The 13,589-nt window shown below is 37.8% G+C and overlaps 1 protein-coding gene across 1 annotated transcript in view; it reads right to left on the bottom strand.

Moving 5' to 3' along the window:
- The window catches only part of LOC145765379 (rho-associated protein kinase 2-like), a 47,590-nt gene that overhangs the window by 10,246 nt on the left and 23,755 nt on the right, over positions 1 to 13,589 (bottom strand). The window contains exons 24-30 of the mRNA XM_082577195.1: positions 4,791 to 4,884; positions 3,933 to 4,093; positions 3,033 to 3,161; positions 2,405 to 2,558; positions 1,550 to 1,715; positions 946 to 1,024; positions 20 to 239 (exon numbers count right to left, since the gene is read on the bottom strand). Of these exons, the coding sequence (XP_082433321.1) occupies positions 20 to 239; positions 946 to 1,024; positions 1,550 to 1,715; positions 2,405 to 2,558; positions 3,033 to 3,161; positions 3,933 to 4,093; positions 4,791 to 4,884 (1,003 nt within the window). The remainder of the gene's footprint in view (positions 1 to 19; positions 240 to 945; positions 1,025 to 1,549; positions 1,716 to 2,404; positions 2,559 to 3,032; positions 3,162 to 3,932; positions 4,094 to 4,790; positions 4,885 to 13,589) is intronic.

The raw sequence follows: 13,589 nt of genomic DNA, 5'->3' as shown, positions 1-13,589 counted from the left end.
GCATACAAGCTTTACTTACGCTGGCACTCAATAGCAGGGGGCGGCTTTATCACACTCCACAAGGATTTAGTGCACGCTTCGCAATTGGTAGGCAAGTGGTACATGATGGGTACAAATGCATGGCCTTTGTGGCTGATCAGATCGGGTTGCTTGTTGTGGTCTTGGATTTCTTGCAATGCGGCGGACATCGCAGGTTGCTCCATATCTCTCCTGCTTTCGCCTTCGTTTGCGTAGAGAAGCTGAGGCAAAGAATGTGGTAAGTAGGAAGGATAGTAATGGCACAGTGTGAATATAACACCAGTCAAAAAACCGTCCTGTACATTAATTCACCGTCTGCAGACGCTGAATTACTGCAAAAACGATTGATTTGACGGCTGAAATAACATGAATTCTACCGGAAAAAGTGATATCAAAAGATTTTCAACGATGCAATAAAAAGCGAATTCCAGTTGAAGATTAGTTGTTTTACAAAATGGTCTGACTCTATTACAACGGTAGTAACCGCTCAATTGGCAGAGGCAAAAGCACTTCATTCGTGAGTGATGGATTTCATTAATGTTTCTCGGAAGACGACAGTAGATACAATGGACAACGAAAGACACGTGTTTCGCCTAAAGTCCGAAACTCATCACTAATTCACGGCATAGAGAGCTCTCGACTGCTGCTTTTGCTGGTCAATTGAATTATTTCCTTTGTATGAAGGAAACAACGCAACAGACAAGAACTTCAAAATACATAAGGGTAACTCGCAGTACACGGACTAGAAATCAACTGCCACATATAGTCGCTTCGTTTTTTCTAGCAAGCAATGAGACAACATACGGAGAGTTAATTTTTGGTCCAATTTTTATGGTAATTCTTATTTCATTTCAATTGCCGTAAGCCATTCAAGAATATTAACATACTGTATCAACAACATGGCGGCAATCAAAGTTAAATACAAACCTGAAATATTGTAGGAATCTCTTCGGGCTTGGCTCGCATCGCTTCGGCTTGGGTGACAGAACGGACGTGGAACAGTTTCCTTCAAATCAAAAATCAGTTGGGATCATCAAAACCAACTTCTTGTGAACTCATCTCGCGTTTGACAAATATCACTAGGTTTTGTTAAATAGGTTGCAAAAACTCCGTGATTGGCCGAGTATTGGCATTGTAAGAGGGTTTTATTCCATGAAAAAGCGTCAATATTTGATAGGGAACTCCCAGTCTCACAACAGTCACAAAAATAAAACATCAAAAGTCACGGTAAATGAATACAACATGTTTGGTCAAGCAAAATAGAACGCCTCATTCCACATATGCGACAGAACAGTTTGAAATATATAGTTCTAACAACTAGCTTATTACTTAAACGTTAGATTCAAGAGTCATAAGAAGCTGAATTCTCTTCTTGAAAAGTCATCGTGGAAGTTTTTGGATGAAGTTCGACAGTGATGATAAATCCACCCAGGTCCAGGAGTGTCAAGGGTTTCAAGATCATGTGGTGGATGTTGAACGATCAGATATCACTAATGTATAAAGATTAAAGATGAAAACTTTAAAGACTTACTCCAAGTCGATGACCATGGACGGAGTAGACTCTTCTTTGTCGGATTCCGAGTTGTAGAAGAGGATTTTTCTTCGACTAACAACAACATACTGCTTCTTCCAATATCCATGCCTCTTGATGTTCGTTTTGTTAGGGATCGCCAGCCATCCCGTCAACGTTAGCTCAGCTGAAAGAGGAAGGTCGTAAAAAGTTTCCAAGTTGAAAAGTATAAATTCTCTGTATGCAATTTTTCTTTTGTGTCCAGGCTTACGCCCGTGGTAGAAAATTAAGATTAAGTAGACGGGAAGGCAATCTTCGTGTCCACCTTCAGGCATGCCTTTAAATGTACTGCCAACGACAGCTGCATGCGGTATCGAACCGGCGCCCTATTGAATGCCGTACCGGTGCCCTTACCACCCGGCTATGCAGCCAGCGATATACAATTGAAGTTTGTTGATGAATCCACTTTGTAGTTAACGAGTTTGGATGCAACAACCATACGATAACAACAAATACAACGCTAAACTTGAGCCCCAGCGCAAATAGGTTAAAATACGCGGATAGATTTGTTATCAGTAGAGTTACTAAGTAAATTCCACTATGTTGCTTATAGAAACAACTGCGGACATAGAAGTTTATCAACAGCATGAGGTTGACGTGCAACAATAACCTATCTGCACCATGTTAATACAAGCAAAATTACTCGATTCTTTAAAAGTACAAAGGATTCTGAGACATTTTTAGGCTTTTCCGAAACATTCCACACCTTTCAAGCACTTTTCCTCCAACATAGTTTCTTACTTTTCTTCCAACCGTTTATGTATCAGTCAAGTTGGCAGTTGGATTTAATGAGGAAAGTTATCAACAGATAGTTACCATGGACACTGTCATCGCCTTCGCTTTGCACACTTATGGAATCGATGCCAGGCTGACATGACTGGAGTTGTCCTCGCAGCATCTCGATGTCTGCATCCTGACTGTCTACCTTCATCTGGAGGTCTAAACATTTCCCTCCTTCCTCCGCAAGAGCCTAGCCAAGACAATCATATAAAAAAAAAACAGTTTTTCCCAAGCAAGCCAGCTATGACACGCAATATTTTGTAGTTGCTATCTTTGACATTAAGCAAGAAGGATAGTTCAAAGAATTGCATTAGGAAAACACACCACGATAGGATAACACGGACAGCACTTTGCACAAAGTTTGGCGGCTTAAAAGATGCACTCTAGACTTGAATAATGAAATACACAGCGTATATATAGATAGTAGCATTGACAGGGGGGTCCAGGGGTGCTTTTAGACTCGGGATGAGTCTAAAGACCCGGATTCTTTCCAAGGGGGGACGAACGAATACACCACGCACTCTTTGGAGTAGGTGACTAATATTTTCTTTAAAAATGTCTTGTATGAGGGGCCTGTCCTATTACTGGTATCTGGCCCAAACCGCCATTCAACGGCCCTACAGATAGACGTATGCCCGTCCAGAAGAAATTATGAGCAACTCACGTCGTGCAAGGCGTCGATGTCCTGTTGGAACCGGAATGTCACGTTGCCCAGTTTCTCTTTCTCTTGCTGGAGTTCTTGTTGTAAGCGTCTGCATTCTTTTTCTTTCTTACGAAGAGAATCAGCAGATACCTGATGATGATACCCAGACAACAAAATCAGTCATTTTTACATCGATTCAACGTCTGAAGACGTTGAATCGATGTAAAAATGACTGATTTTGCAGTCTGGGTAAGAGCACATGCACTCATGCAGAGATGATCAATAGTATCGCTGATGATCATTATGTGGAGGGTCATGGAATGATGGAGATTGTTTATCTTTTTAGGGGCGTCGTTGGATTTAGGCTTTAAACCTTCTAACGTTAGTTTTGAAACGTTTGCTGAACCAAAAGTCTGGTTTTCAGTGTTTCGTGGCCTGTCAAGTTCACTTTTTTAATATTATTCTTTTTAAACGTAAACTTAGCGTCAAAAAGTTATGAAAAAATGCAATAAAACATTACTGCTCATAAAAAAAAACTTTAACCTTATCAATAACCTTTATAAATCGTTTTTTCTTAAATCCTGGAAGTACCAATTGATTAATTATTAAGACAGCTTGTGTTTCTCGGCAGTCAAGTGTAGCAAGAATTGACAGCGACAGACACGTGTTTCGCCCATGAGACTGGGCTCATCAGTGTGATTCAACGTGTTTTGTCGTACGTTTAAACAATTTTCGACAATCTGTTCATTAGCAGCCGCTTTCCAATCTCGATTATTAAGTTAAAGCTGAAAGTTTAAAGAACTTTCCAGATTAAGTTACATAAGTTTTTTTCTGCGTTGCTAAATACACTAAATGACAGAACTAAATCAAGTCATTTAGTTATATATGAAAACTGAAAAGCCTTTGGAAAAAAGGGGGTACCTTGTTTTTCTTATTCTCTTTGTTAACATCTTTCCGGAAGACAACCTCCGCTAGCTTGTTGACAGCTTGCAATTTCAGCATTTTTTCGTACTCGACTTGCTTCTCGTATTTCTTCTTCATACTCGCAATTTCTTCGTCATTCTTTTTAAGGTTCTCGTTTTCTGTAGAAATGGAAAGCTTTCAGATTCCTGATGAGGGCTTAAGTCAAGCCGAAAACGTTCGACTGTTAAAACTATTTTTAAATATGTAAACTATATTGTTATAATGCTCAACCATGTTGAATTGTTGTGTCTTGCCTGTCTTTGGTACAAAAAATGGAAAGGTGTTGTCAAATCTTAAGCTTTGTGGCTTTCAATGAAAACTATAACGAATTTGATGTTTGTTTAATGTTTTAAACAAAATTTCAATTGAAACTTGGCTTCATGAGCTAGCTTCAAAGTTATTATGAGTCTTATTATAAGCATTTATAAGCTAACTCGAAGTCGAGAGCTAGCTACAAACATGCACCTTATTCTTCCTCTACGCATGTTGTATCAAACTATTTAAGCACGTTTTGAAGTTACAACCTTTTCCTAATAGCATCCGGGTATATTGCATATACATTGTTTATTGTAACTTGGTACTTTTTTTCACCCAGACATTAAATTAAATAGTTTTTACAAATAAATATACAAAAAGAATGCTTATGGAAAAGGAAAGCAATTTTAAGCAAAAATTCGTTAAATTTATTTCAAAATACACAAAATTGGAAACGATTTTCCTTCACTCCGTCAATAACAGCGAAAACCTGGAAAAACGTTTCATCGCGATCTCACTGTACAAATGTCATTCTCCATCAAGAAGCAAATTGATACCCACCTAACAGAGCAGCTTTAAGATTTTCTTCAGTCGCATCGCGCTCCTGTTGGTATTGTTCGACTTGAGTTTGCAGCGACTTGAGCTTTGCTTGCAACTGAAAAGAAAACAATGTGTTCAGTAATTTTAAAACACAACGTGTTGGGCCGTTGGCTTAACACAGGAGTGGGCAACCTTTTTAACACAAGGGCCAGTTAGGAAAATGTAATGCTTACAGGAGGGCCGCACATCAAATAAACATTTATTCATATTTTCAGCAATGGAGTTTATCTTATTGAAATTTTGTACAAGAATGTCATCCTCCTGCAGTGAATTCAATTCAAGCTGGATTTCTACAAGCGCAAAACTTATTTCACAGGTACAGGGGAGTGAAAAGACGGTCATATCACTTCTTAAGCTTCGAAATTGTGTAAATCGAGATGAAAATAGCCTTATTTGGGAAAAAATAGCTGGAAGAAGATGAAGGGCCGCACAAAAAATGGAAAAGAGCCGCATGCGGCCCGCACGTTGCCCACCCCTGACTTAACATCTCTCGTTTTCTTTGAAGTGATGTGGAAATGCACTACAATTAGTACCGCGTCTACATGAACACTAGGGTGTACCATTTTTCAAAAAGTTTTTAGAAATTAGTGCGGCTATGTATCACGGGTTTCCACTTTTGTTAAAAAGTATTTTGGTGGAGTTTCAGAATTTTCCCGCCAAAACTGTGGTTCTGCCGCCATTTTGAAAAAATGGCGGCCGGATGAGATATCATGAAGATCTACAGCCTTAAACTGGCGCAATGTGATCATGTAATATGTCGATTACAGGGTTTTTGTGGTCAAAGAACACGAATCTGAAATCAAAAACGCTCTACGAGAACAATTTTGCAAAGTGAAGTTTTACCCCTTGAAATTAATGGTGAAATTTTACAGACATGGACACAACCTGATCAAGAATACCTCACGCCAGAATGAATAATCCTAAACTATTGTCAAACTTTTGAAATGACAACACGATTCATTTACAAACAATTTGAGTTAATCACTCTCAGACATGATCCATCCCTGTTTCTTCTGCATGCTATTCCTTTATTATCATCAACACAATACCAGAGTTAAGCAAACACCCAATTCACTAAGGGTCGAATGCACCAACAGTGATTAACTTAAACAATGATTAAAGTTAATCATTGATTAACTAAACAGTGATTAAAGTTAATTCGTTGTTGGTATGCACCAACAAAATTTTGTGCATGATTAGTTAATCAATGATTTAATCAGACTGTTGATGGTTTTTGCTGAGTCATAACTCTAGCAATGAGTATTTCTTTGATTTGTTATGAGATTCAGTACAGTTCAGTGGTAGAAAAAGGTACCTACATACATTGTTTGTTCATGGCAATGGCAAAAAGCGTTACATTTGCTGATTAATTATTTGGTAGAAATGTAAGCTGGACCGGTATTCACAAATTTGCTCGAAATGATATCTGCTGTAATATGTGAGCCAGGTACTAAGCAGCCTGGTTTTAACTACTGAACTTGGTGTGCCGTAGCTTTCACTACATTGCAGAAGCAGCCTGAAATCAGCTGAATTTAGCAGATGCAGTTAGGCTACAAGGTTGTTCATCAGAAATTTGAAAGTGAATCTTTGAGACAATTCCACTTAGAACAGTGTTTTCTAACCGAGGGTAGGAGAGGTGTTATGACAGTCTAATATCAAGAAACCATTTCTCATGCTTTTTAAGAAGTTGTGAAAGGGCATTTCAAGTGTCAGCGACAGTTGTGCAAGGTCGCTTTGCTTTTCAAAGCTTTGGTGGCCCAGATTTTTGCTTGGTACCGGGCCCGAAATGTTCTCTCAATGGCCCTGATAGAAACCGTCGCATTTTGAAAGAGGTTTATCTTGTTTTTGACCATTTTGCGCTCGAAATACTCAGAATGAACTAACTTTAATGTAATTTTTTCAAAATTAAAATTCTCTGAGGGAGGCCTCCAGCCCTCCACCTGTTACTGGGGTTGCCTAAGTCAACACACTGGAGGGGGTCCACCTGCATGGATCAACTCCTTGCTGTTTAAACTCCTGGCAATGCCCTACAAGACTACGGGGTGCTAAACTGTCCAGACCAGTTTACAGTAGTGCTGAGGCTTTGTTAAAAACAACATGTTTTATTTTACGCTCATTGCGACAAAATACAGTACACTGCGATTACACATGCAACACAGCAGACGACTGGAAACAGCAAAAGAACCATACAGTTATCGAGCAGATGCTCTCACCACTCAGGCGGCTAGATGTTAAGGTGGAGGTAATGGAATGCTTTTTATCAAGAAACAACTGCCAACTAGCAATTTATTTTCATAAACATTGGGCTAAGGTAAATTTTTCTGAAATGATTTGACTATATTATATTACTGTTTTGTATTTCAGTGTAGAACAAATATTTCACAATTTTTTCTTGACTGTTAAATTTAATTCATTTATAAAATGTCAAAACAACGATAGCAAAGTTTTTTTCCACACGAAGAAGATCTGTTTCTCACTTGCATTGCAACATATCGCAATATTATTGAATACAAGAAGACTGATGGTGTTACCACACACAACAAAAATGATGCCTGGCAGGAACTCACAAAAGATTTTAATGGTGCCTCAACCTTCGCAGTTAGAGAAGAGGGTACGCTTCAAAGGTTGTGGACAAACATGAAGGCCCAAGCGAAAAAAAGGGTCTCTTTGGCCCGCCAAGAAAGCTTCTCCACTGGCGGTGGTCCACCCCAAAAGAGTAATGACACCGAAAAAGAAAATTTGAATTAGCTGAACAACTGATACAGGCACAAATCGAGCAATGTAAAAAATAACAAATTTGAGCTTTGCTACTCTGTTTAAGTATTTATGTGATAACTAGGGCGATTTTTTGTATCCAAAGTTACTTTTTTATAGTTGTTCCAATTAACAAAAGAAATGTATAATATAACCAAAATTTCATGGTTGTGTGGGGTCAATGTTTAAGATGTTATAAAGTTACCAAAAGTCACTTTTTGTGTTTTTAGATTACTTTTCATTTGTTAGGTCACTTTATTTTGCATACTTTTTTGCCTAATTTCCCTATTTGTATATCTTTTATTGCTACTGGAGAGATGAATTTACATTTTATGTAATGCCCAGACTTTTAATATATCTTCTACTATGGTATGGATTTTAGGCATGCACGAGCCCATGGTTGTTCGCATCTCGTGTATTACCGAAAACTCGTTAATAAATTTTTGCGATCAAACAAATAGTGTTAACTATATTTAACCAATTGTTTTCCCTGCAACAGCTAAAGTGTTTGTTTTTTCCTACTGTTTTCCCTGCAACAGCTAAGTTGTATAAAGTGTTCGATTGACAGAAACTTCTTCCAAGAGTATGTAAAACATTACATTGTGTAAATTTGAATGTGTAATTCTGATTTGAGTACAAATTGAAACTAATTTAGATGCTTTTTTATGTGGAATTGCTGCAATTTCTTTCGCTTTCTTGTTTTCGTTGAATAAAGTTACTTTTTGGTGACTTTTTCGCAAAATTGAAGTCATTTTGGTTACAAAAAATCGCCCTAGTGATAACATTTTGTATATGTACAATTGAATGGTTGTAACTTTTCGCTGTTCGTAATTGTTATTCATACAGAACAATTAAGAAATAAACACACCAGGTAGCTGTAGCCATGGTTTCATAACTTTATTAAAACAGACAGAAAAAACTAGTACCTCAGAATACTACCCTGCCAGCAAATCAACCACTATTTACATTGATTCAACGTCTGTAAACGTTGAATCAATGTAAAAAAATGATTTTCTGGCTGAGTATTTACTCACAGATCCCTCATCAGGTGTACAATGAAAGAAAACAGTAACCGGCTCATTTACAGCACTGGGTGAAAATCAATTGATTACGTTAAAAATATTACTTCAGTTTAAAAATATTGAGAACCCATGTCCTCCTGGTGACAAGATTGGTGTATGAGTTCCAAGACCGGATTACTTTAGAAGTATTGAGTGATAATTTGCCTTCTCATTGCGTTTCCACCAACTGTGGACATGGGTTGCTGTTGGCTCCTTATGCTGGAGTTGGCATGAGATGAAGATTCTTCAAAATCCACAAATTCACCACGGTGAACAGCAAAATTATGCAAACAAGCAGTTGCGACTATAATGGGAAGGGTGTTGTCCAGTTTAGTTCAGAGAGGAATTCGCAAGCAGCGATACCTTTGCTTCCAAACTTCCCTTTGTGAGGTCTTCAGCATCAAGTTCAGCACAATCCACTACATTCACTGCATCAACCATGTTGTTACCGGTATTACTATTTTGTATCTAATTGTACACACTGGTACACATGAATTCCATACATGTAATGAAAATACAAAGTGATAGGTGTGCATGGTCACTGTGATTAGGTAAACATAGATGACAAGCAAAAGGGTTACGAATGGACAATGTAGTATGAGTATCAAGTATGTATGTTGTACAACAACTCCTACCATAAAAATAGTTCTATATATATGTCATGAAATGCCAAAATTCTATGTATGTTCAAACAGCTTGTCAAACAATTTTGAATAGGCCTGGGACAATGTATTCTGAGACATCCCTAGAAAGGGGTGTAAAAATAGTATCTATGTTGTACAACAACTCCTACCATAGAAATAGTTCTATATAACATATCATTGAATGCTAAAATATGCACAGTCACATGTATGTAATATATCAAATATAGTTATTACGGTATCATACTCTCTAAAACCTCTACAGCCTGTTTCACTCTAAAAGAAGGATCAGCAGAAAGTCCTTACTCGAAAACAGCTTGTTAAACAATTTGTTATAGGCCTGGGACAGTGCATTGCAGGTATCAAGCCACACCAAGCCATCAGTAACAGCGCATATGCTACAATCAGGGGCGCCGGTAAGCTACTGCACATATTACAATATAACAATTTCTGCTATTCGCTTTTAGCCTAATTATAATCTTTCATTTTTGCCTCAAAATAATATTTACGGCACAAAATTCTGCAACACAGTAGGTACGTAACCATCATTATAACAAAACATGATGCCTTTCTTTGTATACCGTACCGGACACTTGTTCATTACTCAACAGTGAGCTGATAGATGAGCATTATTGCTATATCTTATCTTAAAACTTTCAAAAGAATTGGCCTTTCAGCAACAAAAATGCCTTTTCTCATAATCCTGCACCCCCCCCAGTCGAAAATTGTCCCGGCACCCCTGGCTACAATAGCCAAATTTTGGTAATCAACCCATAACCTCAACTATTTTATATACAATTATAAATCAGTTGCTGTCCATGAAAAGTGAAGAACCTTTACAATTACATTTTGGTCATTCTAATCCTATCACACATCACACCTTCCATAGTTCAAAAGGTGCAGCCTGATGTTGCAATTACCAAGAACTAATACAATACCAGTACTACAAACCTTTGCTGGAAAGTTAATCAAGCTTTAAACCTACTCTGGAGCTGTATTAACCTTGTTACTTAACTTGCTAGTTAATCACAGTTTAATCATGGTTTAAATAGCCCTTGGTGTTGGTGCATACCAAAGTCTCACTTAATTGTAGTTTAATTTAAGATTAAGTTAAATACAGTTTAATCACTGTTGGTGCATTCGACCCTAAATTCTTGACGAATTTCTTTGACAATTGAGTTTGGCTAACGTAGCATTTTGTAATCTGAAAACTGTTCTCTGTGCCTTTGCACAACAAGCAAGAGAGCTTGCCGGTGGCTCTCGTCCGAACACCTGTCAATAGAATCAGTGAATAGCTTAATCCCGCGTTCCGCAATATCGTTGACCACCCTTACGTTCAAAGTGAATTTGTTTAGTTTCTGACGTTCTGATGAAACATATCCTTTCATTTTCAGAATCTTACCGTCTCAGTGAAATATTTCCAAATCAGGGGCCTGGAACTCATCTCTGATATTTTGGGAGTGAGAGGACCTAGTCTTATTAGCCAGTATGAGCTATTGTGGCTGAGATATTAATATCAGACTTGTATGCCGGACGCTCGAGCCACAGCAGCCACGAACATTGTTCTTTGCCGATAGCTCAATCCAAGTCGATCAGATGTTAAAGCTGTAGGCAACATAATATTCATTTTCTTTCTCTTCCTTTCAGGAGTTTTCCAGTTGTCGCTTTATATTTCTTCATCTGTAGCCTACTCCAACTTCACTGTTTTAAGGTCAGCAACATCCTCTTTCTATTTCCTTTCACCAGCTGCACGTGTAGTTTTTCTCTAGCTAAGTCCCATCTCTTCTGCAGAGCATCTGTGCACAATGCGCAACCTAATTGATCTCGCTGGAGCAGATTTTTCAGATGTTCCAGATCTGTCTCCCAGTCAATGATACCAGAATGCATGAGAATTGACTGCGAGGTAGTCTTAGATATATTCAGAGCATCCTTGAGCTTTTCTTCTATATCACGCTAACGTTTTTTAAATAAATCACTTTTATTCCTCTCACGCCTAGAATCAAGTTCTAGTTGATAACAAGTTTCAACAAACTCCTCAGTTGCCGGTCTATATCCGCATTTTAACAATAACCTTACACGATTCCTTCTCTGTTCCAGATTGTTTCTCGTTCTTCTTACTAAATACCAAACCCACGCCAAAATGATGTTTCCATACCTGGCGAATTTCCTCCCTTGCTATCACGATGGATTGGTTGATCGTTCTGTGACTTTCGTCTCTGAGGAACAACAGCCTAGCTAGAACGTCAGAGCTTTTAGGAAGCTTAGAAACACCTAGTCTGTGCTAGTGTTCCCAATGAGGAAGTACTTTCTTTTTAGTGTTTGTGCCAATGACGGGTATGCTTCACCGGCCGTCTCATTCAGTGGCATAACTGATCTGAATCTTGTAACTTGGGTAGGATCACTAGCTACTCTTCGAGTCACTGTAGCTAATGAAGATCTTCGTCGTGTAGAATTAAGGCATTTACCCAGTTGGGAGAGTTTACTTCTGTTTTTCGAACCTTTTGGTTAAGGTTAAAATGACAATAAGATGCTCTTTTCATGTAAATCTGCAGTCCAAAACAGTGTGGTCACATCAATATGTCAAAGTTCACTTTGCAAAATTGTTGACGTAGAGCGTTTTTGACTTCAGATTCGTGTTCTGTGACCCCAAAAACCCTGTAATCGACATATTACATGATCACATTGCGCCAGTTTAAGGCTGTAGATCTTCATGATATCTCATCCGGCCGCCATTTTTTCAAAATGGCGGCAGAACCACAGTTTTGGCGGGAAAATTCTGAAACTCCACCAAAATACTTTTTAACAAAAGTGGAAACCCGTGATACATAGCCGCACTAATTTCTAAAAACTTTTTGAAAAATGGTACACCCTAATGAACACATATACTGGATGGTGTAGTTCAACACCGGTAAAAATAGAAAATCCTAATTTTTACACAACTGGGTATAGCATTTTTATACCCAACCAGCAAAGCTCATCCTTTTTACATCGTTTTAACGAAACCAGACGTTGAAACAATGTAAAAGTGTAACTTTTGCTGGCTGAATGTTATAATCTTCATCCGATGAAGACACTTGATGCAATATATGAAACGTAAGTGGCAAAGTAACCTTCCAAATTAGACCGCTCTTTTCTTTTTGACATCATCTTTAAGCAAGCTCCGAGTGGAATACTTTATCATTACATCTCTCCATTTAAGCCAGTTGGTAAACTCAGCATAAAAGTGTAATTTATAACATTACAGCAGAGAGATGACATATAGTTAAACTAAGAATTTTCAAAAACTTTCAACATCTTCGAACTAAATTAACTTTAATAAAACAGATTAAATTATGTCATTAGTAGAAAGTTGCATTTAAAAATATATATGTAGTTTTCTGGTGCATAGTGAACATTGAGAAAAAGTATTTTTGTGTCGGATGCGTGATTTTGGTAAAACATGCAAAAATATTTCAACGAAATACATGTGAACTTGTCAAAAAAAAACAACTTAATATGGACAATCCAGCGCATGACACATGCAAAATATAAGCCTAATGTTAAAACAGCACCTTTCCAGATCGCAAATGCATTATTAGCACAATATATAAAAACAAGCAGAATTCTTGTAGCTTTAACAGTCTTGTGCAGATTTAAGCCTAATTTTACGATACTGTTACCATGCTAACATTACACTACTTATAGTGGAAATCCGAAGAGCATCTGGTAACACTGGTAACAGAAAAAGCCTTATCTTTTAAAATAAAAACAAAGCCAGGATTTTAGATGCAGTGAGTTTAGATTATTTGCAGTGATTTTAGATGCATAGATCACACTTTGGCAATTTAGTTTCATATCAATATTATTTCAGAGATGTACATTCGGCTTAGATTTAAAAATCAAAATTACACCAGGCTCCGGCCATTACGTAGCTAGTTTTGCATTTTGGCAAGGCCTGTGTATCATAATTAGGAAATTATTTGCGTAATCAGACTTCGAATTAATAAATATGTTGTAAAACGCAATTTTGCATGACATTTTAATGAAAGTACCTTAAATTTCATAAAGTTGTGCCTTTTTAGCAACAGTTGACTGCAGGCAATTTTAAGCTTTAGAAATTAAATTGATATGTCGTCATTATTTTAATGAAAGAACTTTTCGGAGCCTGGAGCTGGAGCAGTGGTATCAATAAGCTCCGGAGCAGGAGCTGGAGCTAATTTATGATAAAAGAGAGCTCCGGAGCTGGAGCAACTTAATATTTACGCCTGCTCCAAAGCCCTGGTCAAGATGGTGGTGTGTCCGGAGAGCTTGCTTAGCATTCCTTC

This window comes from Aplidium turbinatum, chromosome 2, assembly GCF_918807975.1.
Source record: "Aplidium turbinatum chromosome 2, kaAplTurb1.1, whole genome shotgun sequence".
Classification (NCBI taxonomy): Eukaryota; Metazoa; Chordata; class Ascidiacea; order Aplousobranchia; family Polyclinidae; genus Aplidium; species Aplidium turbinatum.
This window is presented reverse-complemented; position numbering and strand designations above follow the sequence as displayed.